Source organism: Anser anser (assembly GCF_964211835.1).
Source record: "Anser anser genome assembly, chromosome: 1".
Classification (NCBI taxonomy): Eukaryota; Metazoa; Chordata; class Aves; order Anseriformes; family Anatidae; genus Anser; species Anser anser.
The window spans coordinates 122,451,068-122,473,090 of NC_139720.1; the positions used below are offsets into that span (position 1 = coordinate 122,451,068).

Below are 22,023 nucleotides of genomic sequence, written 5' to 3' on the forward strand. Positions count from 1 at the left end.
ACAGAAAAAGCAAGAGAAGGATAAAGATACAAGTCCACACTGTTATGCACCATGTCATTTTGATCAAGTCATTGAAAGGAAGACTGGGGGGGGAGACACGACTGTTTGATTGATTTTATTTTTTTTTCAATAGTTAAATAGCTTTCAATTTTTCCTCCCCCTCCCCCCCCCCCCCAAAAAAAAAAAAGTAAAGTAAAAATAATCATAAAAAAAAAAAAAGTAAGGAACCACGTTTCTTGTGGGTGCTTCTTTGGGGCTTATTCTCTTGGTTTGGCATGTTCCTGTTCACGTTCTCTCCATTTAATGGCATTCTTGTGAAGGCGAACAGCCTTTCCTGGTGCAGTTTTGGAGCACTATGGATTCTGTTGGCCTCTTTTGTCAGCCTCTTCTCACAGATAACTAGTGATAGGACAAGAGGGAATGGCCTCAAGTTGCTCCTGGGGAGGTTCAGGTTGGAAATTAGGAGACATTTCTTCTCAGAAAGAGTAGTCAGGCATTGGAACAGGTTGCCCGGGGCGATGGTGGAGTCATCGTCCTGGGGTGTGTTTAAGGAAAGGTTGGATGTGGTGCTTAGGGACATAGTTTAGTGGGTGACATTGGTGGTAGTGGGATGGTTGGACCAGATGATCTTGGAGGTCTTTTCCAACCTTAATTATTCTATGATTCTATGATAACTGTAGATTCTGGGAGAAGGGCAGCAGGGATATCAGTGTGCCAGCACACCTTGTAGATAGTGAAAGTGGGTGAGTGCTTGTAATTCAGCTGTGGTTCAGTGTGCATCTTAAACACTTTTTGGTGTTGAGACTTTTTGTAACCCTGTCCATGGTGGTTTAGATTTGCCAATCCCAAATTGGCAGGGCCAGCAATGTTTACACTGCCTCTCGCTTAGAGAAACAGCAGCTTTTCAGAAAGGTGCAAAATACAAGGAAATGTGTTACAACTGTTTTGAAGTACTAAAGGTGGTGGAGGATTAATACATAAAATATATTAATAAAATGTATGCATAAAATGTTCATGAATTGTTGCAAGTTAAAATATGAATAGTCAGATATATTCAAAGAATTTCTGTTGGGATTGCATTTCAAAGTAACCCAAAAGTCCTGATTGGCAGATTTCACTACTTGAAATATTTGTTGATAGTTGGGTAATTCATCACAGCTCTCCTATACCTTGTGTATACATCTTGCAGAAAAATGTAGATTCAGTAATTAATCTCAATGATTGAGGATAGTTGCTTGCCAAAAAGTAGTCAGCAATGGGAAAGGTATACAAAAGGGAGGCATAATCTGTGACCTATGCTTCATGTAATAGCTCTCAGAAATGTGGTTCATGCATTTTAAACATCAAGCCTAATTGCAGTTTGTAATGTGAAGATGACAGCTAGTAATAACATTAAAAAAAGACAGCTGCAATCAAATATGCAGTATAAAAATTAAAAACAGGTGCGGTGCTTACACATAGAGGTTAAAGTTTGTGTTCCTAGATTAAATCATGGATTAAGGAACATGAATCACATTTAATATTTGCTTTAGTATCATTAGAATTGAAAACTATCTTCATAAATACTTAGAGAAGTGAGGAAAAATACTTCTTGCCTGAAGAGCTAAGTAGAAGTCAGCAAACATCACTGGATGTATGTGCCATCTTTCAGATGTATATGGAAAGCTACATTAGTGTATCAGTAATAGAGAGTTGTAGTTACTTGAACATTTGCACAAATGGAGAGCATAAGTGTGGTCATTTTACTTCCATCACATCTGATCAGCCATAGAGCACTCTGAAGGTCAGAACATGCAGCAAAAACTTTATTAGTTTAGAATATATATGCGCATGTATGTGTATTTGAAATTGTTCCTTGGGTACCTACTTAAGATACATTTCACTTGGTACAAATACTGCAAAATTTGAATATGGATGCATTTGAAAATTACCTCATGATGATTTTTTTATTGTTTGTAATTTGCTTCTGAATCATTTCGTTGTTGTCTTTGTTTTTATAGTCTTCTGAATGTGCATAGAAAGGCTTTGTTAATTAACACTCAGTTTGTCTAGCTGAATTCCAATTTTGTAGAATTAAAATTAATTCACCTTCAGTTTTTCATCTCTGTATTCACTGTGCAGTGTAAGCCAGTGCACAAAAATGTTAATACCTGGAATGCTTTTGGCAGTAATAACTTGTTCTGTAAAGCAACATCTATTCTAAACTCTTAAAACTTGTAAACTACTTACATTTCTTACAAAGTTAGCAGTAAATCAAGACAACTTTTGTGTATTTTTCTCTTCTACTCTCACTTCAGTCCTACTAACTGCATGTTACTTAGAAAATTGCTAAGTATAGAAACATTTTAAAAGATATAAAGGTCTACGAAAAATATAACATTTGAGAAAGCTATTAAGCTTTACATATTGATTCTGTGCTATAATCCCCCCCCTTATTTTTTGTCTTAGCATTAGTATTATACTTGCTGCAGTAATTTCAATCTGTGTTGCTCAGTCTACCAAGACTTTAATCCTCACTAATGACATTTAGTAATCCAGCAACGTGCATTGTTTCAAGCTATGGAACTGCTTTTTCACTCTTTCTAACTAGGAGAGTGACTTATTTGCCAAATATCTGTGAAATAGGAAAAGTAATTTTTCAATCTTTACAGAAAATACTGTATCTTTTTAACCCAAAATATAGAGCATGTTTTAGCTGAGCCCTAAACTTCCATGAGAGTGCTGTGGGGAAGGACTCAATGTTGTAGTATATAGAAAAGTAGATGTACATTTTTTCTACTTTGAAATAATAGAACTTACTGTTCTCCTTAAATCAGGGGCATTTAAAAAAATCAACACCTAAAAGGAGGAAAAAATAAGTTAACTGTTTCTGTTTTCTAGACTATAAACATTTTGAATTTCTAAAATACTTAAGTTCTGATGATAATCTGTCCTATGTGTTGATTATATTTAAATAATATAATATTTTATAAGCATCACTTAAGTCGTACTCATATTTTGCATGAGTTTCATGTGGTAAAAAACAAATGACTGAAGAAATGCTTCAAAAAGTATAGCAAAGATCATTAAACTAATAAAAATAAGAATAGCTAATGTGTTTTTCTTTGGATGATTATTCACTATTCATAGTGAATCAGAAAATCTCAACTATCCATCTAATTGTCTGAAAAGATTTAAAAGTTCTGTGAATGAAAACAAATGTTTCATACCTTACGGTTTTATCTCACAGTGTTAATGCATGTATATAGAGACAATAAGGAAACACTAAGTCATAGTTCCATTTAGTGTAATAACAGTTTTTACTAAGAGCATAATTCCCTAATTTTTTTCTTGATGATACTGTAAGCCACATCATATTTCTTAAATTTTGTGTTTATATTGCTTCTGTGTCCTGCTCCTTTCCCTGCCCCAATGAGTTGTTCTTTTGATATATTTGCTGTTAGCACTGTAAATTATTTCCTCATGACCACACCTATCTTTATGGGGAAGTGGGAGATGATAATTAAATTCTTTCTATGGAATAAGCTACTAGACAGGCTCACTTTGTTCAGTCCAGATGTTCAGTCTGCTTTTCTGGGTAGTTTCTTATCTGTAAGACCTAATTAGTGGCAAATACGTACATTTTATTCTATTACAGAATATTTGCATGCCCAATTATGAGAACAAACAACTTAGAAGCTATCTGTGCTTTTTTTCATATCTTTAAGTGTTCTGTTTGTGTTTTGTTTGAACAGAAAAAAATCAAAGAGGAGGAGTTTTTCCACACAGTGGACTCTTTAGATATTACATTAATTAGTTTGTGAATATACAGTTTTCCATATTAAAGTTTTTTTTCTCCATTTTAGTCTAAACTATGAATGGAGGAAAATGTTCAAGACTGGAGTACACTCTAGATCCTTTTTTACTTGCAAATTAAAATAAAAATGAAGAAAACTTTGAATGCTGTTTGCATTGATTGAAATGTGACAGTCATGTCAATTTGGCCTTTGTAGTGTTTTATTTATTTACTTATTTATTTTTTAGAAATCCTCATCATGTTATTTTATTGCTTTAGCTGCCTGCTGCCTGATTTTCTACTTCATATGAATGGCAGTATTCTTAATTTTGAAAACTAGTATTTGGTTATAAACTCCCTGAATTCTGCTGTGATGTTAATGGAGCCTGAATGTCATAGAAGCATTGTTTTTGATGGCTAATTAGATATTTAACCTCCCTGTGTCATTGTCATCAAGCTGATGATCCTGATGAAGAATGCCTGCCAATCAGTGATGTAGAAATACCAAAATAACATAGATATTATTTGTGTGATTGCTAAATTAGTGGTTAGGCATTGCAGTTATTAGTGGAATAGCCAGTTCATTCCTCACTTTTCAAAATTCTCAAATATATACTATTTTTTCTGGTTCTTGTGTTGGTCAAAGAGCACTCCTTTTGTGAGTTAAGTAAAAGGATCTTAGTATTCAAAGAGGAGTAAAATATAGAAGTCAAATCCTCATCTGCACTGAATTGGCCTAAAGGTCCATCTAACAGTAATGTGAAACAAGAATCATTTTCATGATTGATAATACTTCTCAGCTTCTCAGTATCGGTAGTTAGTTGGTTCTGAAGCTAAGGACTGCCTCAGGACAATTGTATTCAGATCCATTTGAACACCTTTTCGCCATTAATTTTTATAAATCCTCTTTAATACTTATACACTTTTGGCCTGAGGATTTTGTATGTTCAAGAGTTCTTCAGTGCAAGTGTGAACCATGCAGAGAAAGTACAACCAGATTCAAATGTTGGTGTGTGAAAACCCAAAAGAAGATAAAGGGTGTGCAAGGAAGGTATATTATTAACAAATTTCAGAGGAGTTTTGAAAAAAAAAGATTCAATTTGGGCAGAGAGAGGGAAAATATGTATGATAGACACGGTGAACTGTTTTGGGGAATAGTGTTTAGTTCTGTCTGAACTTGCTCCTTTGTTAATATTGCACATGCTTGTCAACTGGTGTTGTAGGTGGACTAATTTTGTTTCCTTGCTTTTTGTGATTGTGTGGTTATTCAGAGGCATACTCAATGTTAATGCATAGTGTAACTTTATGCAGTTTGATACAGCTGTTTGAAATTATGGAATTGAAGCTATAGAGAATTGGAAAATAATAAAGTTATAACCATGAAGTACATAACTCATACAGAATTCACTTTTTGTACTAAGTTTACTTTTTAACTATTCTGAAGTTTGTTTTGTCAGTGTCGTACTTAAGATAGTCTAGTAGCTAGTATGTAATGATCTCAGCCTCCTGGGTAAGATGTTATCAATAGTTTTTGGAGATGAATGCTCATTTCCTCTCCCTTTCCTCGCCCATTAAGCTATCCATGTGTTTTCACATTTGTGTAACATATTTGTATTTCTATTTAAAATATGACTTCTGGCACATTCCTACTGAGAAGCTGCTGCATTAGACCGATCGCTGGAAGAAGTTACTGAATGGAATATAAATGCAGTTTAGAAAGCATTAGGTCCCCTACTTGTGTATATAATTCTGGTTGCTGCAAAGCAAAACCCTTGTCAAACCTTGTCAAACAAATACTTTATAGAAAATTGAGTTATATTACTATTACTATGTATATTTCCTTTTTTTTTTTGTTGAAACGTTTATTTGAAACTTACCAGAGATATGAAAACTCCATAACAAAGTAAATATACTTTTTCTCTCTACTTTTTTTCTTAATTATATCTTCTTATTCATGTTAGAAATTGCAAAAATGTCCAGGTTAACTTGGAAAGCATCCACACTAGAAGGAAACTGTTAGATTTTAGTAAGTTTGCTCATTAAATCCTAATATATTTCCAAGTTTAAGTTCAAAAAGTTGGGACTGGGTTGGGTTTTTTGGGGCAGGGGGAACAGAGGAGGCTGCCTACCTTTGGGATATGTTCTTCCTTCCTTCCCTCCCTCTGCAGAATTTTGTTTTCTACTGTGTACAGCTCTGAATGTTTTCAGTTGGTCTTTTTTAGTCTTCTGAGATAGGAGGCAAAACTGAAGTTCCAATAGCTATTCACTTCTGTTTCTCTGTTGGGGTTGATGTGATCACAATATCTATGTGGTTTGATTGAGGTGCCTCTAGAAGGTACTAGACAACAAAGAAAATTACTGTTCTTTACTGTTGCTAAGACATTGGAATAGAATAACAATATGCTACTTGAACGTAGTTTATGATGTTGTGAAGTGTCATGCTTGCTTTGAGTTGTCTGGACTGGAAAAGAACAACTAAAAATAATGACAAATAGATGTTTTTCTTCTTCTATACTGAATCTATATTAAGGAGATGCAGCTCCTCTCTGTAGAGCTTATGAGACAACATTAAATTGAAATAAAAATCAATATTTATAATAGGTAACTGTCATAGCATCAATACTATACTTCTTAATCTTCACTTAATGTTACAGATATTAAATCATTCACTGCAGGCAGTTCTGAATGATAGATGAAATAAAAAGTCCCTGATCAATGCACAGAACACATACAGGTGGCAAATGCTGTAGATATATCTAAAATGTTCATGTCTGTTGCGGTCAGAAAATCATAGTTTCCGTTCGGAGGGGAGGAGATCTGCATGAATTAAAAAAAAAATATATATGGATATTGCAAATGCATGACTTTCTCTCAGAATGACCACTTAAAAAGATGAACAGTTCTCATCTTAAACCAGACTTTAACCACTATTTCACTAGTGCTTCAAATATCCTCAAGTGGGTTAATAATTTCTCAATGTTACAAAATCAATCAACATTTCTTAATTATCATACCTCATATATTAGCTGATCTCATCAGTCTCACATTCTGATCAACAACGAACTTCAGTTAAAAATTTCAGATAATACTATGAAGTTCAATATGGACCAGATATTTTCCTAATTCCACTGATTGTCTTTGACAGGCCAAAGTTAAAGCAATGCTATGACTTTTCGAAGACAGACACTTAGGCCATTTTGTCTTTTGTCTTTTGCTTTTAATATTCCTTCATATACTACTACTTGGATTGCATGGTTACTTAAAAAGTAAAAATAAAAAAAAATAAAAATAAATCCTAACTGATGTATTCCTAGGTCAGTGTTATAAAGCTGTTTTCCTTGTCAATGCAATTCACATTTCTGGGTTTTGTCCTAACTATTATGAGGAGATAGTTTGAGGAATACAAGATGATTCAGACAACGTTTTATGATTTTGTTGTACTACATTTCTCAGTAGAAAAAATATTTTACCTTTATTTTACCTGGGTAGCTCCCAGCTACCTTTCCCCCTCCTACACCAGCATGGGAAAAGGGCTCAATATAGTGAATTATATATCTTTCTTCCTTTATATTTCTATCTTTGTTCCTTTTATTTTTGTCCATTCTTTCTACTCAACAATCCAAATACAACATTAAGATGTTGCTCTTTATCCCTGTGTGTGGATGAACTCAGTGCATTACACCAGAATTGAGGTTCAACAGATGCCTGATGCACTAACGCCAGGTAGATGGGTTAGGAGAGATTCCTTAGTAGTTTCAGTTAGTTCCTGTATTGCAGAATTGTAAGATGTTTAATAATACTTAGCAAAGTATGTTGTTCCAGTGTTACTGTAGTAGTTAAAATGTTCATGAGTGGGACATATGGCTGACTGCTTAAACAGAAATGCGTACATTGTAGGCTGCTTACTTCTGACAGCAGTACTTGACACACAGATATTGGACTGGAAACCAATGCCATGCACTGTATACCTTTGATCAAAAAGGGTGGTGTGTCACCTAAAGAGCTTCTCTTGCCTACAGTGACATAATTTCTACAGCTTATGATACCTGTTACATATAATGATATTTTTTTTTTCCTCACTGGATTCTGGGGAAAAAAAGGGTTGGAACTACTGGTGGCTCTGGACACGTTGCTGAATTCCAACTTAAATACATTTAGTCTTAAAAATAATGTAAAGTACATTTTCTTTATGATGGTGGTCACCATGTTCCTGATGAAGAGTAAAAGTGATTTCTATATTGTATTCTCATTTTTCAATATATTGGTAACAAACAAAAACCAAACAACACACAGTTCTTTTTTTTTCTTTTTTTTTTTCTTTGTCTTAGGGGCTGAGCAGCCAATTCCTCACTAAAACTATTAAATGAAAAATGAGAACCTTCAAAAAGAGACAGGAGGAAGAACTACTTACCGTCTGTAGTCAATATTCTGGCTGTTTGCAAAGTGTTAGCTGTCTAGAAATTCAGTGACTTTCAAGGACGCTTGATATTGTAGGGGTTGTTTGGGAGGCACATTTAACGTGCTTTGTAATCTGAGATTTCTATCAAGTACTGATATTTAGACTTTTATCTAATTTGTACTATCCTCCACTTCGGTGAAATAGTAGCAGTTTTCCTAAATGTGGGGCAATGCAAGACAAGCATATTTAGTATACCAATGTACCCTATCGTGTACTTCCGAAAATTTAAGCTTCTTCACAGAAACTTGTACAACCGACATTACCAATGGTATAAAGTATCTGTGAAATTGGAAGAGTTTTAGAGGAATTAAATTCTGCTCTATTGGGTTGTGGAGTTTTTTTTGTTTGTTTGTTCGTTTCTCCAATTGATCAAAATCAATAAGGGTTTACAAAATGCTTTATCTTACTCTTTGAACGTCTTTTATTTTCTCCTTTGAGAGGGGGATGTTTGGGGACGGTGAGAACAATCTAAGAGACCTAACAACAAGATCTATAATAGCATAACTTTGATTTAGACATTCATCATTACTTCGGCTACTTCAAACAATGTTGAAATAAGAGTGGAAAACACTTACCACTTACATTTAATTTATACAGCTGTCCTAAGAAGCATGGTTTCTTTTCTTTCAGAGTTTTGCAAATGGTATACAATAAGGTGAAGCCTAAATGGGGACAGTAAATGTTATCAGCTTTGCTTCACTGTAAGAATAAGGTGTGTGTATTGTAAACAATTGCATATTAACACCTTGGTCTCATTAATAACAAACTTCTCTGATACATGTCTCCGTGGCAGCCTATACTAATTGACTCAGATACTAATTGGGTCAGATGAAAGAAAGTAGACAGCAGTCACTCAAGCAGAGTAGAACAGACTGTTCTCTAATTGCTTTTGACAGAGGAACAAAAAAGGAACTTGAAATATTGCAGACTAACGTTAGCCACCACTGTGTATTTAATGTGGTTATTTGTAAAGAATATTTTAATGCTAACTGAAACAAATGTTGGTCCTGCATGTGTTATTAACCCCTTTTCCCGTATCTCTGTTCCGCATGTATGTGACATGAATTTTGACAGCCTATGACTATGTAAAGCATGACTGATTTATTTTTTTTTTTAGGAGCAAATCAGAAAATCTGTGAGAAAATACATAAAAATCCAAATGCTTCTGAGCTTTGCAACTATGTATCACTAGGTGGCATTTGCTGAAAACAGTACAGTAGTTTTATTTTTACATAGAAAATAGTTTGTGTGAAACCACTAGGTCCTACTGTCATATTTTAGATTCTGATGACCTCTTATAAATCCCGATGCTTCATTCAGCTTCATTTGTTGTGAGCTGACACAGTCTATCATTCAGAAAGTTGGTGGGCCCTTATTTTCTCATTTTGATGTACGCTGGTCCTGAATAAATCTTGCTACCCTTGGTCTTGTGTCCTTTACTGTTTGCATTTGAACAAAAATAGAAACCTTGAATATAAACATTTCCAGATAAGGAACGACATCGGTCTAAGATTACTCAATTATCTACTGTCTTCTGAACAACATCAACAAAAACGTATTTTATTAAATGAACATTGTGAATACAAAAGCTCTGCATAATTTTAGCTAGTTATATAATCTTGACTTTTTTTTTAATTCTTCTCTTCTGTTACAATAATACTCCCACGCAGTGCCTCTGTCACAGCTCAGTCTGGGGTTGCCTGCTGATCAACTAAATGGTGATATCTGCCCTCTCAAGTTTAAAAAACACAAATAAAACCACCTCCCCAAAAAACAAACAAACAAAAAACAGGAACAAACAAACAAAAAAACAACCAAACAAACAAAAAAACCCTACAGCCTCCATGTTCTAGCAAGCAACACTCACTGCTTGCCCCAGCTACATTATGACAGTTTCGGCCTCACGTTTTCTGTAACAATTTTCCTGGCTAAAAAGCATAAGAGCTAGAGCCATTTAAAGTTTGTCAAAAACATGTTTCTTAGTTTGTGGTAGTTTTGTGACATTGCTGAAATACATGAACTGCCAACGCTGCTGTTTTCTCGTACATAACTTCTCATACGTATCTGACATACATTTATAGTTTTGGGGTTAGTTTAGAGCAGGCCCGGTGACATTAGCCATGTTGAGGGAGGTTGCTTTTATTCTGAATTAGTTTCAGAAATTCTCACATGACTGATACAGAGGATTAATAACATTTATTATATGTTGTCACTAGATTTGCAGTGTACACAAAGCAATTTTATTTGGCATTACCTGATGAGGATTTCATGGTGCTGGCTGTATATGAGGGCCCTCATAGCTATTGCCATGCGACCTGACTGGGCTGATCAAACTATCCTAGCTGGGCAGTCTTTCCTTCAGAGGAGCAACCTATGAAAATGGGTATGTGCTCTGAGGTGGAAAAATATGTATCTGATACAGATCCCTTCTTTCCTTCTTTTGCTAACAATTCCAGTTTTCTCTGGGAAAGGACAAAAATGGGTTAAAAATAAGAACAGCTGAAACCAGAGCTAATGCATCCAAGACTTATTTAATCTGTTTGTCATGTCTAGTTATTCCTTCAAGGATGTTAAACCGGTTGTTCTTAAACATCTGTTAGGTTCCACCCTTTTGTCCAAGGGGGACCCATTGGCCACAGTTTGGCTGAACATCAATGTTTGCTTCCTTCCTGTGAGCTGCCAACTGACTCACGAGCAAGTCCTCAGCTGCCTCTGGGGGATGAGGGCCTGTGCTTGAAAATTTGAGCTGTGGCCTCATAAATGGGTTTTAGGTATAATAACAGTAATACGACACAGCAAACAGCATACCTGTTGATTTTATACTAGCTAACATCACATGATTTATCAGGACTTGTGCTTCCCTAATCTGTAAGAACAAATAGAAATTAAGCTTTCTATTCACGATAATCCATCAAAATAGAAATAGCAAGGTATTTCCCCAGATATATTCATTTGGCAAGATGAAGTTAGTATCTATCAAGTGCCTTCACTTTCACTTTTCTTTCACTTTTGGTAACATTAGTAACCTTCCCCAAATTTTCTAAAGTGATTTTTTAATGATTTTTGTATAGTTTATAGCAGTTAATGGACTTATCCCGCAAGCGCCTTTTGTTGCTTTGAACAACAACAAAAAAAAACTTTTAGATCATCTCTGTTGGATTTTTTTCAAGGTATTCAGATGTACTGGCAATGTGACTTCATTGTTGTCTGACTAGCAAGAAGTTGGTAATATGATTAAATCAGATGCTATTCTGAAAGTTCCAGCAAACTACAGTGGTTTCATTTGGTACTAGCACTTCTAACCATTGTGGGATCTGAGCAAAAGCAAGTATGTGACCTCATTTTAAAGGTATGAGGTATCATCGACGGTGTTTTATCATAACGATGGTGTGATGCTAAAATAGCACGTGGCTATTTTATGTGGCTATAAAACAGCATTAGGCCTAGTTTTCATTAATCAATATATGTATGTGACACTGAAGAAGAGAAAACAAAGGGGATACTGCTCGTACAAAGCTGAATATTCAAATGAATAATTACATATTTCCACATAAATATAATTTAAGTCATAAACTGAACCACACCACTGTTTAGCACCAGCTTCTCAGACAGAGAGGGATAGATTTGTTCTTTAATTTTGGGAACTTAAGTTGCATCTTAGCAGTGATGTCCCTTTGGGGAAAACTTCCCGGATCCAAAATCATTGCCGGTTAGAAAAGACTAAAAGGAAGCCAACAAACAGAACCAGCAAAACTTGTGTTTACACATGCTTCTTCCCCATACTTTGTTTTTTCTTTCTTCCCCCAAACCAGAGAGAAGGTGTCTACCAGTGTCTCTTTCTCTCACTTTGTCATCCACCGCACCCCGCTCCTTCCCCCTTTTGGTGTTTTCTGTCCTTGCCTACCACAACGGCACTCCATTATGTTCTCTCTCCTTTCTTGTTCTTGCTCTTTTTCTACCCCATAACTTCTGTACCAGTCTTCAAAAGTACTCTGCAGTTTTTCCCTCAATAACTAGTTAGGCAAAGTTAGGTCAGAGGAATAAGAACCTTCTAGCAATGGTTGTAATGCCTTAAAGAATTAAAAAATGAGAAAAGTCAATCACTTTTCCCTTAGCATTTATAATGAAAGAACAGCTCCAGCTAACAATGAAATGAGGAAAAATACGTCTCTCTCAGGCTGGGGTTCAATCTAGGCCTGTAGTACCAGTAGAAATCCAGTAGGTTCGGTGTTACAACTGTTCTCCCTTCTCTCCCCTAAGCAGCAAATGAACTCCATCCCTGAACTCCTGTATATGAGGAAAAGGGGAAGCAAAATTGAGATTAAATATTTTCAGTATAGTAATACTCCTGCTCCTTTCCTGAATTTGCCTTGAATCTTTACCAAATGTCCTCATAAAATGTTGCTATACTATTTCTGGAAAGATTGAGTTGTACTTTTTTTTTTTTGTATATATTAATGAGGGCTTTCTGAATGCTGAAGTCTGCCATTTGTGCTGAGCTTTTGAATAGGTTCATCAGTGTTTTGAGAAGCCTGAAATGGTCTGATTATGGTGATTTCTCTTGGGTTCCACAGTAAAATCTCCAGGGTAGCATAGGGAAGAGGGAGCCTTAACAGTACTCAGATAAAGTTAACACACTTCTCATCAGTATATTTATGACAGATGGACAATGAATTGCATGTTATATATTGCCTTACATAAGCAATAGACAAAATCATTGGCTGTCTGTCAAAGCAGTCTACTGTATTTCCTGTCAGCTTGTGAATGTCTTGGATGACCTCAATGACTAAAAATCAAAGCTAGGCCACTCAAATAGCATTCAGTCATTGTATTGCATTGATTTCTTCTTTCCCCCTCAGATAAGCAAGAATGGGAAAGGAACATTTCTCAGCAGTTGTAGTTACTGGCAGAGCATTGTAATAATGTGTTGGAAATCTCTAAGAATAGTGAGTCGATGGAGCCAGAGTATCAATGATGTGACTGTCTGTGGCCTCTTTTGTTCCTAGTGCTCCCACCATTGCCGGTACCGACTTCCACTCACTGAAGAAAATCCTGGCCTTTTCTAAATCTGCATTGTTTGGCTGCTAGAAAATCAAATAGTAATTTTGATGGTTTTATTCTCTAAAGTGTAGTGTTCATATGAACTGGCAGTTGCCGTGAATGAAAAAATTGACACTTGCCTTAACACCATTGTTTCAAAGTTTCCAGTCCTTATATGGGAAAAATCCTCCTTCTTTCTCTGTGCCTAACAGTGGAAGTTTCTTTCCCCCTTCTCCAGGTTTTCTGTGGAGAATGGCTTACATTGTAAAAATGGAATCATATAGTTACATATATACTGTATGTGTTGGAAACTTAGTTCATATAAAATCCTCTTGGTATTTGTCAGCCCTCATTATTAAAATCTATTGCTTATGTATTAATACTGCTGTTTGCTTTCAGAATAGTCTTTATAATATACTAGTTTTTTTGTTTTGTTTTTTATTTTTTATTCCTGTTGTCATTTTTTATTTAATATGTTAATATGTATTTGGGATGAGGTTTGTTTTGGGAAAAGTAAGTGTAGTTTTACTAAGGGATGACAACATACTTTTGGTGGAAAATAAAAGAAAATTTCATTTGAGTAATGAGTTGCAAACATGAAATACTTCAGTAAGCATCTAGGAATGTTTTCTGGTATCCACTGTCCATTAATAATAGCACTTTTATTCTGCTGAATCCTGATTGCATGTTCCTAAGCATTCTTCAGTGTACCACTTGTATCTATTAGCCTTGTCACCTGATTAGATCTTTAAAATGGCCTTTGTGAGATGATTAGCTCCATTAATACTGCACTTTCTTTCCTAGCCATAATTTTCTGTGAACTCTAGCCTGGAATAATACTTTTAAAGTCAAATGCGCAGTTAACAAATTCAAGAGGTTTGTATTTGCAGTTGCAAAGCTGGATGCTTATCCTACTAGAAATACATCAGAACCATAATATCCATTTGTGGATGAGTTCTAGTTAAAACAAGGTCAAGTAGTAATAGATAATAGTGCATGAAAATCAGATAAATCTCAGAGGTCAGTACCTTTATTTTTCCTGACGTTACAGAAGGCTTTCTATAGACCTCAGCGGGTTTGTTATCTGAGTTCATAACCTTCAGAAAGGAGGTTAAGCCTGTTCCCTTCCAGTCAACACCCAAAATTTTGAGAAAACTATATTTTTGCTCTGGGAAGCAACAGCAGTATTAGTGCAATAAGGGTATTCAGGATCTATGCCGTGTTTTGTATTTAGACTTACCTGAAGATTTACCTGCTATTCTGTAATTCTTCCAGCTTGAAAGAAAAGAAGTAAACATAGTGTATCACCCTGGAGCAGCTGAAGGAATTACCTGCCTGGCCCCTTGATTATTCTTATTGCCTCGCAGTAAAAACACCTGCAAGGACATTCATCGGGTGGTTGCTAAAGGATCTGTTATAAGGCACAGCAGCATGAAAGTAGCAGCTGAGTGTTCTTGGCAGATCTCTACAGCACCCAGACAAATGTCATTTAGCTTCCTCATTCAGTATTCAATCCATAAATCTGGGTTAAGAGAACATCTTTTTTTGGGGAAAAAAAAATAATATAATCTTGCTTGCTGTGGGGAAATCGTGCAGGGCACTAACAAAAGATTGGCTCTTTTTTTAGGTTAGGAGGCTGCCACTAACAAATTGCTGTGCTGTAAACTTGTCAGAGCAAGCATCTAGAGATAAAAGTGCTTGAAATTATCTCTATATAAAAATAACAACAATGGAAGAGATTTGTGTTTGTGAAGGTAGCAGAGCATTGCCTGAACTTTGAAAAAGTTTCAAACGTTCAAATTTGGGGTTTAGTTCTCTTTTTCCTCAGGAGACCCTTTTATTATTATTATTATTAGCTCAATAGACATGAATTAGTTGGTGGTTAGCAGTTCAGTCTCTGGCATAGATCTTTGTAGAAAAATGAAGAACAAAACAAATTCACGCTGTTACTGTATACAGTATAGTATCCTGGGGTGGAAATGAAAAAGGTTGGATACAAGATGTCAGGTAGGTATTTTTGACTCTCCTTTTCCCTGCTAAATACCACATGTTCTTCTTCTACCTTATTTTAAGGTTGCATCTGGTGTTTTTTATTAGATATGATTAAATAGAAATAGCTATCTATATGTAATATTTTATATGAAGTTGCTGAAGAAGGCCGTAATACAATATCAGGTTGAATATGTATCTTTCACCAACAAAATACATCTTCCCTCTCCCATCTTCTGCCTATGTCACATCGCTGGAAGAAGTCAAAATTTCTACAGTAAACAGTTTACTTACAAAGATGGAAGTGATGCTTGGGGGGAAAAGTAAAACTTTAGCAGCTTTAGCACCATTAATTACCAAAAGCATGGATCTCTTACACATCTTGTTTCTTTCTTACAAAGCAAGCAGTGTATGTATGTAATGCCAATGTATATATATAATAGCCAACTTTTATGATATGTTTTCAGTAATACATCGTAAATCTTTTCACTCATGATCCTCTGATAGCAATGAGAATCTGCTCCATCCTGCATGCAGAAGTTTTTTCATAATGAAATAGCAGTCTTAGTATTATTTTTTCTCATGAGTATATTGTACAGCTGAGAAAGGAAAACATCCTTGTGGAAAGGCACCTTTAAAGTCTGAAGTGAGGTTTTAAGAACAAAAGATATATTTGTATCATAAAGATTTGCCTTGAATTGTCTCCTTGGAGGGTGGAGGGAGAGAAAGCTAAGTGCATTATTAATGCTGTGCATATCTCATATAGCTCGTCCATACCTGTCTTTCAAATTCAGTTGAATACATTAACATTATTAGTTGCTGAACATTTCTGATGGGAGTTTAATATCCCTTTTTATTTAAGAAGTGTAGAGAATTTTACTGCAAACCAAAAGATGGTGAGCTTTGTTTTAGTATAAGCATTCTGCAGCCTTTTCTACATATGCCCTTTACTTCTAATTTGGCTTGACATTGCCATAAAAAGAGGTCTGCTTTTTTGTTTTATTTCAGAGATGATGTCTTATAGATCTTTTTGAGCAAATGCTTATTAGGTTCTAAGATGAAGGCATCTTTCTTTTTCTACATAAAATACATCAGAATTCTGCCTCTGTGTGTTGAGTTCCGTTCTGTATCACAACTGTACTCATGGTTTAGATATCAATAGAGTCAAGGTCTGAGTTCATCATCTCCCTCTACAATATATATATGTATATTTTAATTAAAGAATTGAGAGTAAACTTCATGTATGGTTGAATAAATGAGTGTTTGGTTGTTTTTTCTTCTTCCAGTGGAGGGGAAAATATTTAATAAAGCATAACAAGTAAATAACTGAAGACAGAAAAGTTAAGGGATGACGGGGCTGTCGTTGTGGTCCAGAAGGGTGCACTTCACCAGGAAGTATGAACTAAGCATTTAAACTTGCTATTTTAAGTACTTGCTATTTAAGTGCAGTAGAATAATTTCCTGGTGCCACAGCCACCGGGTAACGTGTTTTATTACAATTTGGAAAGGATATGTCAGGTCCTACTGCAACATGTTACCTTCCAGCAGAAAAGATACCACAGAATAGGTGAGAGGAGACAGGGATATACATCTCAGAACCAAACCATGACTATAAGGGACCTGTAGGTTTTTAAAAAATATATTGATGCAAATGTAAAGGAAGAATACATCCAAACAGGTGCCCTGAATTTGTCTGACTTATTATTAGCAACATTACTACAAACCAAGACTGAAACTTTAATCTATAATAGTGTAATATTTTGTTGAATAATTCTAATAAGTGCTTTACTTTTCTCTGGCAGATGAACGGGAAGATGTTCAAAAGAAAACATTCACAAAATGGATAAATGCACAGCTTGCTAAGGTAATTAATTTCTTATTATTATTTAGAAATCAAAATATATTTTGCATATTTTTCAAAAAAAAAAAAGGAAGAAAAAGAAAAAAAAAATATTCTTCCACAGAGGCTTATTTTTCAATATAACAATGATAAGTTGCAGGTATTACTGAGCTCAGCTGACTGATTTATTAGAAACAATGTTCAAGTTTTATTACCTTGATTTCAGTAGGAATTGAAATGTAAGAAGCCATCATCTCCTCAAACAGCTGTCTGCCCAGATTTACTTTGCCTTTTCTCAAACTAGTTACACAGATACTTTACTGTTTCTTGGACGCCTTTGTTGTATTCTTAATATACCAAGGAGTTTCTTCTGTTGGGCCTGTCTTTTCTTGTTTCTAGTTGCAATCACAAGTTTAGCAAAACCATATGAGTTGGGAAGGAGCAAGGTCAAAGATAAGAGGTGTGATTAAGTCAGCAAATGATGGAAGTTGATTATAATATGTTTTGAAATAGTTACCTTTTGTGAACTCTTACAGAATGGTAAAGATCTGGAAAAAAAAAAAGAACAAATAACTACTTAATTAAGAGTTCCCTCCCCCTTAGTAGTATATAATAATTCTATCTTTAATAACAGGTAAAAAATGAGCTCAAGCTATTAATTTGATTAAAGATTTTTGAAGTTCATGGCAGATAATTACCAAACTGTATTTGCCAGTAAAAAAATAAATCAACCCTATAATCTGTAATTTTATCTGCTAGGGAATAATTGGCGATAGAGAATAATGAAATAGTAGCTGTGGTATATTTTGCGTTTAGTCTAGCTTTTGATTATGTCCCATCTGATTCTTCTCATTAAAAGAGTAGTAAGATAGCCACCATAATGCTGAAAAACGTGCTCAGCAGTGGTGTAGTCAAACAAGGAGTCCCACATGACTTTTCCATGGTCTGGAGCATTTCCTAATAGTGACTCAAGTGGTTTAGACAGCACACATTTGTGTTCAGCATCTTTACAACAGAGATATCCAGCAGTTTGGAGGAAAGGATTAGGATGAAATACAGTCCTGAAGAAATGGTCTCAATCGATTGATGAATTATGAGACAAGTGTGAAGTATTATATGTAGGACAGAAGTAAAATGTATGCATATAGAAAGGGGAATAACTGTGCAGGCAATAATAAAGCAGAGAAAAGCTCTGGGAAGTGCAGTGAATCACAAACAAAATGAGTCACCAACATGGTACTATTGCAAAAAGGAGGGGAAAAAAAAAGCAAATTTATTATGGCTGTGATAATGGAAGTGCTTGACAGAGGGTGAGAGTTATAATTATTTTATTTTACTTGGCAAGAGTGAGGCTTTAGCTTGAATAATGTACTATCTCGGTCTTCTACATACAAAGAAATAGTCCCAGCAGCAGTCATCTGATCTAAGCTAATTTGAAATGGATTGCCAGTTAAGCCTTGTTATGGTCACAGAAATTGTCACAGAAAACTAAAAGTAACCGTTGCTTCTACATCTGAAGAAAATGTGATGTTCTTTAGAATGTTACTTGCTTAGAAATGGCTGTTTTACAGAATAGCAAAACTTGTAATTACTGAGGAAATCTAGTGCAAGTCTGCAGAAGAGGAACGAGAATTATGAAGGTTTTTAAATCTATGACCTGTGAGCAGATGTTGTCAGTGTTAAGACTTGACCCAGTCCTCTGAATGATCTAGATGTATTTCTTCCAATTCTAGTTCAGTGGAGCATATTTTAGCTACCTCTCAGTTCAATTCTATAAATAGTATTTATAGGTATATGTGAACTTGAGTTCAAAAACATCCAAGAGAAGTGCTAATCGCCCTCTACTTTACTTGGACTGTGAGGAAGGTCTCCTAAACAGTATGGTTCAAATTTTACTCTGCCTCATGTGTCACCTGTGTTTTGGACAGGGTCTTTCTACTTCAACAAACTATGGAGGAAAACAAAACAAAACAAACAAACAAACAAAAAAACCTAGATCTTTAAATCTTGGACAAATTGATCGCATCCTACAAAATCATTATGCATAACACCAAAATAGTTTCAGAATAGTCAGTCTGAAAAGGGAAATTGCGTGTGTCTGGTAAGCTTGGTAATACCTGTTAGCTGCCTGTGTGGTACACATGCAGAAAGCATGGTTTGCTCCTCAGTACAGTCATAGACCATGCAAGTTCTATTTCTGTCTCGGATTTTCAGGAGAGAAATACAGGAGGCTCTGCCTGTATTCTGCTGTAATATAGTCAATAGCTGTGCAGTATCTTGGGACTGTGTTTCTCTTTCTTCTAAAGACCAAGATGTCTTGGGATAGGTGGTCTTCAGGACATCATCGTGAAATTTCATTTCATGTGAAATCTACAGCTTATACCCCCTTCTTCTCCTGACCTATTTTTGGTGATTCAAATCCATCCCTGTTTCTAGTTGTGGAATTGATTTCAGTTAATGGGCTACTCCTGGTTAACAACTTCTCATCATTGTTAGCTTTGTAAAAGTACAATTAATTGTAGAATTGGTTTACATTCACTTCCATGTGGTTGTAGAGGTGCTCTCTTAAGAAAATTGACATAAAGGGTCTGAATTAAGACAGAAGAATATATAATGTCACTCATTTCTCTTATCTTTGAATAGTGTAATCCAGGTCATTAATCAACTGTAAGATATTTAGGGTTGAATGAAATTGTTTTTAATTTCCCCCAGCCTACTGTTTTTTAAAACAAGCAAACAAACAAAAAACTACTTATGGAGTCAAAGTAAAAACATAGTTGTGAATGCTCTGGATCTTAATTTGTGTTGGGTCTGCACTGCACTACCCCAAAGATTGTATTCCTTTCTTGGAAAGTCAGTCTATAGACTAGTAGTCTATAGACTGCTAATGCCTCTGTATGCTTATTCTTTCACTAAGCTTTGAAAATGCTCATGTTTGCAAGCCGTTTTCACTAATGTAAATGCTAATGTAAATGAAAATGATGTTTCTACTATGAGGAATAGTAAATTGTTGAAAAATAATTTTCCAGTATATGTCATTAGCATAACCTAAGAACCCATGTATATTTACATGGGGGAAAAACAAACAAACAAAACAAAACAAAAAACAAAACACCACACTTGTTCAAATCATAGGCCTGGAGGAAAGTAGTAGTTCTTTTTCTGGCCATGCATGCAGTGACTCCGTAGTTGGAACATGTATATCTACTTCAGACTCAGAAGCTCTCAGTTCAGCAATGAACTTGTAGCTAAGGAATCTAGTCCGTAAAATGAGATCTGTAAAATCTCTCAACCACATCGTTGTACATCTCTGTATATCCACGATGTGCGGACCCCAAAAACCTCTAGAGTCCAAAAAGTCCATGAAAGGGTACCTAGGAAAAGGTAGCAGAACTGTCAGCAAGATTACAATTGCTGTGGATGAAGCCATGTCTCTTCTCATACTTCTGTTTGCTTGTTGAATGGGGTGCTCTAAAATGAAAAACTGGGAAGAATGCAATTACAGGTCTTTCTTTAACAGCTTTGCAAATGAGTAGGTTACTCTCTAATGCCTACTCCTTTTACTAGCCAGAAATTGGATTATACAGAAATTCTGTGCATTAAAGATTGCAGTATGTGACTCATCTAAATAAGCAACTCATCAGTGTTTCAATAAGACAGGCCAAAAGTTGGCTTTTAACGTTCGTGAGACAAAACACTTAGTAATTCAAAACTATAGGAGAAATTGAAGAATGTAATCCAAGAGACCTTTGTATTTTCCCTGTTCTAACCGTAGACACTTGCATGATTTTCTTTAGTGATACCTTCTTGATTTACAATCTAAATGGCATTCAGTAGCTTGAAACTCAAAGCAACTTTAAACACGTGGAGCATATTACTTTAGTATTTTATTCACAAAGAGATTCTCTTTGTCCTCAAAAGAATTTTATTTATAAAGTAATGAGGTTCTGCAGGGTTTACATAAGGGTAGCACAGGAACATATTATAACCTAGTTTTTAATAATAGAACTATAATTAGAACTTTCATAAAATATATTTCACGTCCTGGATAATATAGCTTTTGCTCAGATTCCAAGCTTTTAAAATTTGAAATAATGAAAGTGAATCACAGAATCTTAACTATGTTTTTGGGGAGAACGCTAAAATGTCAGGAGCCTTCAAATGTAGCAACTGTCTGATGGCACTGTGACGCATGCACAACTGTTACTGTAACAATGCTTTTACCAAATTTTAAATAAGCTTGTGTGGTCTTGCTGGTTAAACATTTTCAGTTGTTCATTGCATAATAGGCTTCAAAATACAAAGCATTCATGAAGATAGAAATGTTCTTTATTTTCATGTAGGAAAGAGTCTATAAATAACAAAATTCCAGAACCAAAACCAAACAAACAAAAAGACACAGAAAAGGAAATATATAAATATATAATGTAAATATATAAATAAATACTGGTAATTTATTTTGTTCCCTCACTATGGAAAAGGTGTTTCAAAGTACCAACAATTTTAATAACAGCAATAAAAGGATCTGTTTTCAGTACAGACAAGACAATCAGCTAAACAAGGTCAATTTTGGTAGCTTCAATTTATGTTATACCCTTATGGATAACTTGAGGTTTTTGAACTTATTTTCAACAGCTTAACCTGTAAGTGGGTTTCATAAAAGGATGGTAGTTTGTGAATGAATTTTCAACATTTTAAGCGGCAGTATCAAAAAACAGATGTTCATAAAATCACTTGTAAATTCAGAAGTTTAACCATATTGTCCACATTTCTGCTAGAAAATGGTAGAAAATTCCACTACATAAGGAAGACGTTATATATGACAGTGCATTTTTTCATACAAACACTAGAATAATTAATCTTCAATGAGGTAGAGTCAAAAATCAGAAAATGATAGATTTTTAGGGAGAAAAAATGAGG

The 22,023-nt window shown here is 35.1% G+C and overlaps 1 protein-coding gene and 1 long non-coding RNA gene across 25 annotated transcripts in view; one reads left to right on the plus strand and one right to left on the minus strand.

Annotated features, from left to right (window-relative positions):
- LOC310905163 overlaps window positions 1-15,223 on the minus strand; it is a 39,342-nt gene extending 24,119 nt beyond the window's left edge. Inside the window, exons 1-4 of one of the 2 annotated variants that reach the window (XR_014588813.1) lie at window positions 14,515-15,223; window positions 13,415-13,517; window positions 5,905-12,521; window positions 5,774-5,788 (exon numbers count right to left, since the gene is read on the minus strand). This is a non-coding gene — a long non-coding RNA (uncharacterized lncRNA). Of the gene's footprint in view, window positions 12,522-13,414; window positions 13,518-14,514 lie in introns of both variants that reach the window. The other variant, XR_014588812.1, reaches the window with a different exon arrangement.
- The window catches only part of DMD (dystrophin), a 1,241,706-nt gene that overhangs the window by 268,768 nt on the left and 950,915 nt on the right, over window positions 1-22,023 (plus strand). For 22 of the 23 annotated variants that reach the window (XM_083850706.1, XM_083850697.1, XM_083850709.1 and 19 more), the window contains one exon: window positions 17,066-17,127. In XM_083850706.1, coding sequence (XP_083706832.1) covers window positions 17,066-17,127 — 62 coding nt within the window. Of the gene's footprint in view, window positions 1-15,238; window positions 15,282-17,065; window positions 17,128-22,023 lie in introns of those variants that run through there. The other variant, XM_083850724.1, reaches the window with a different exon arrangement.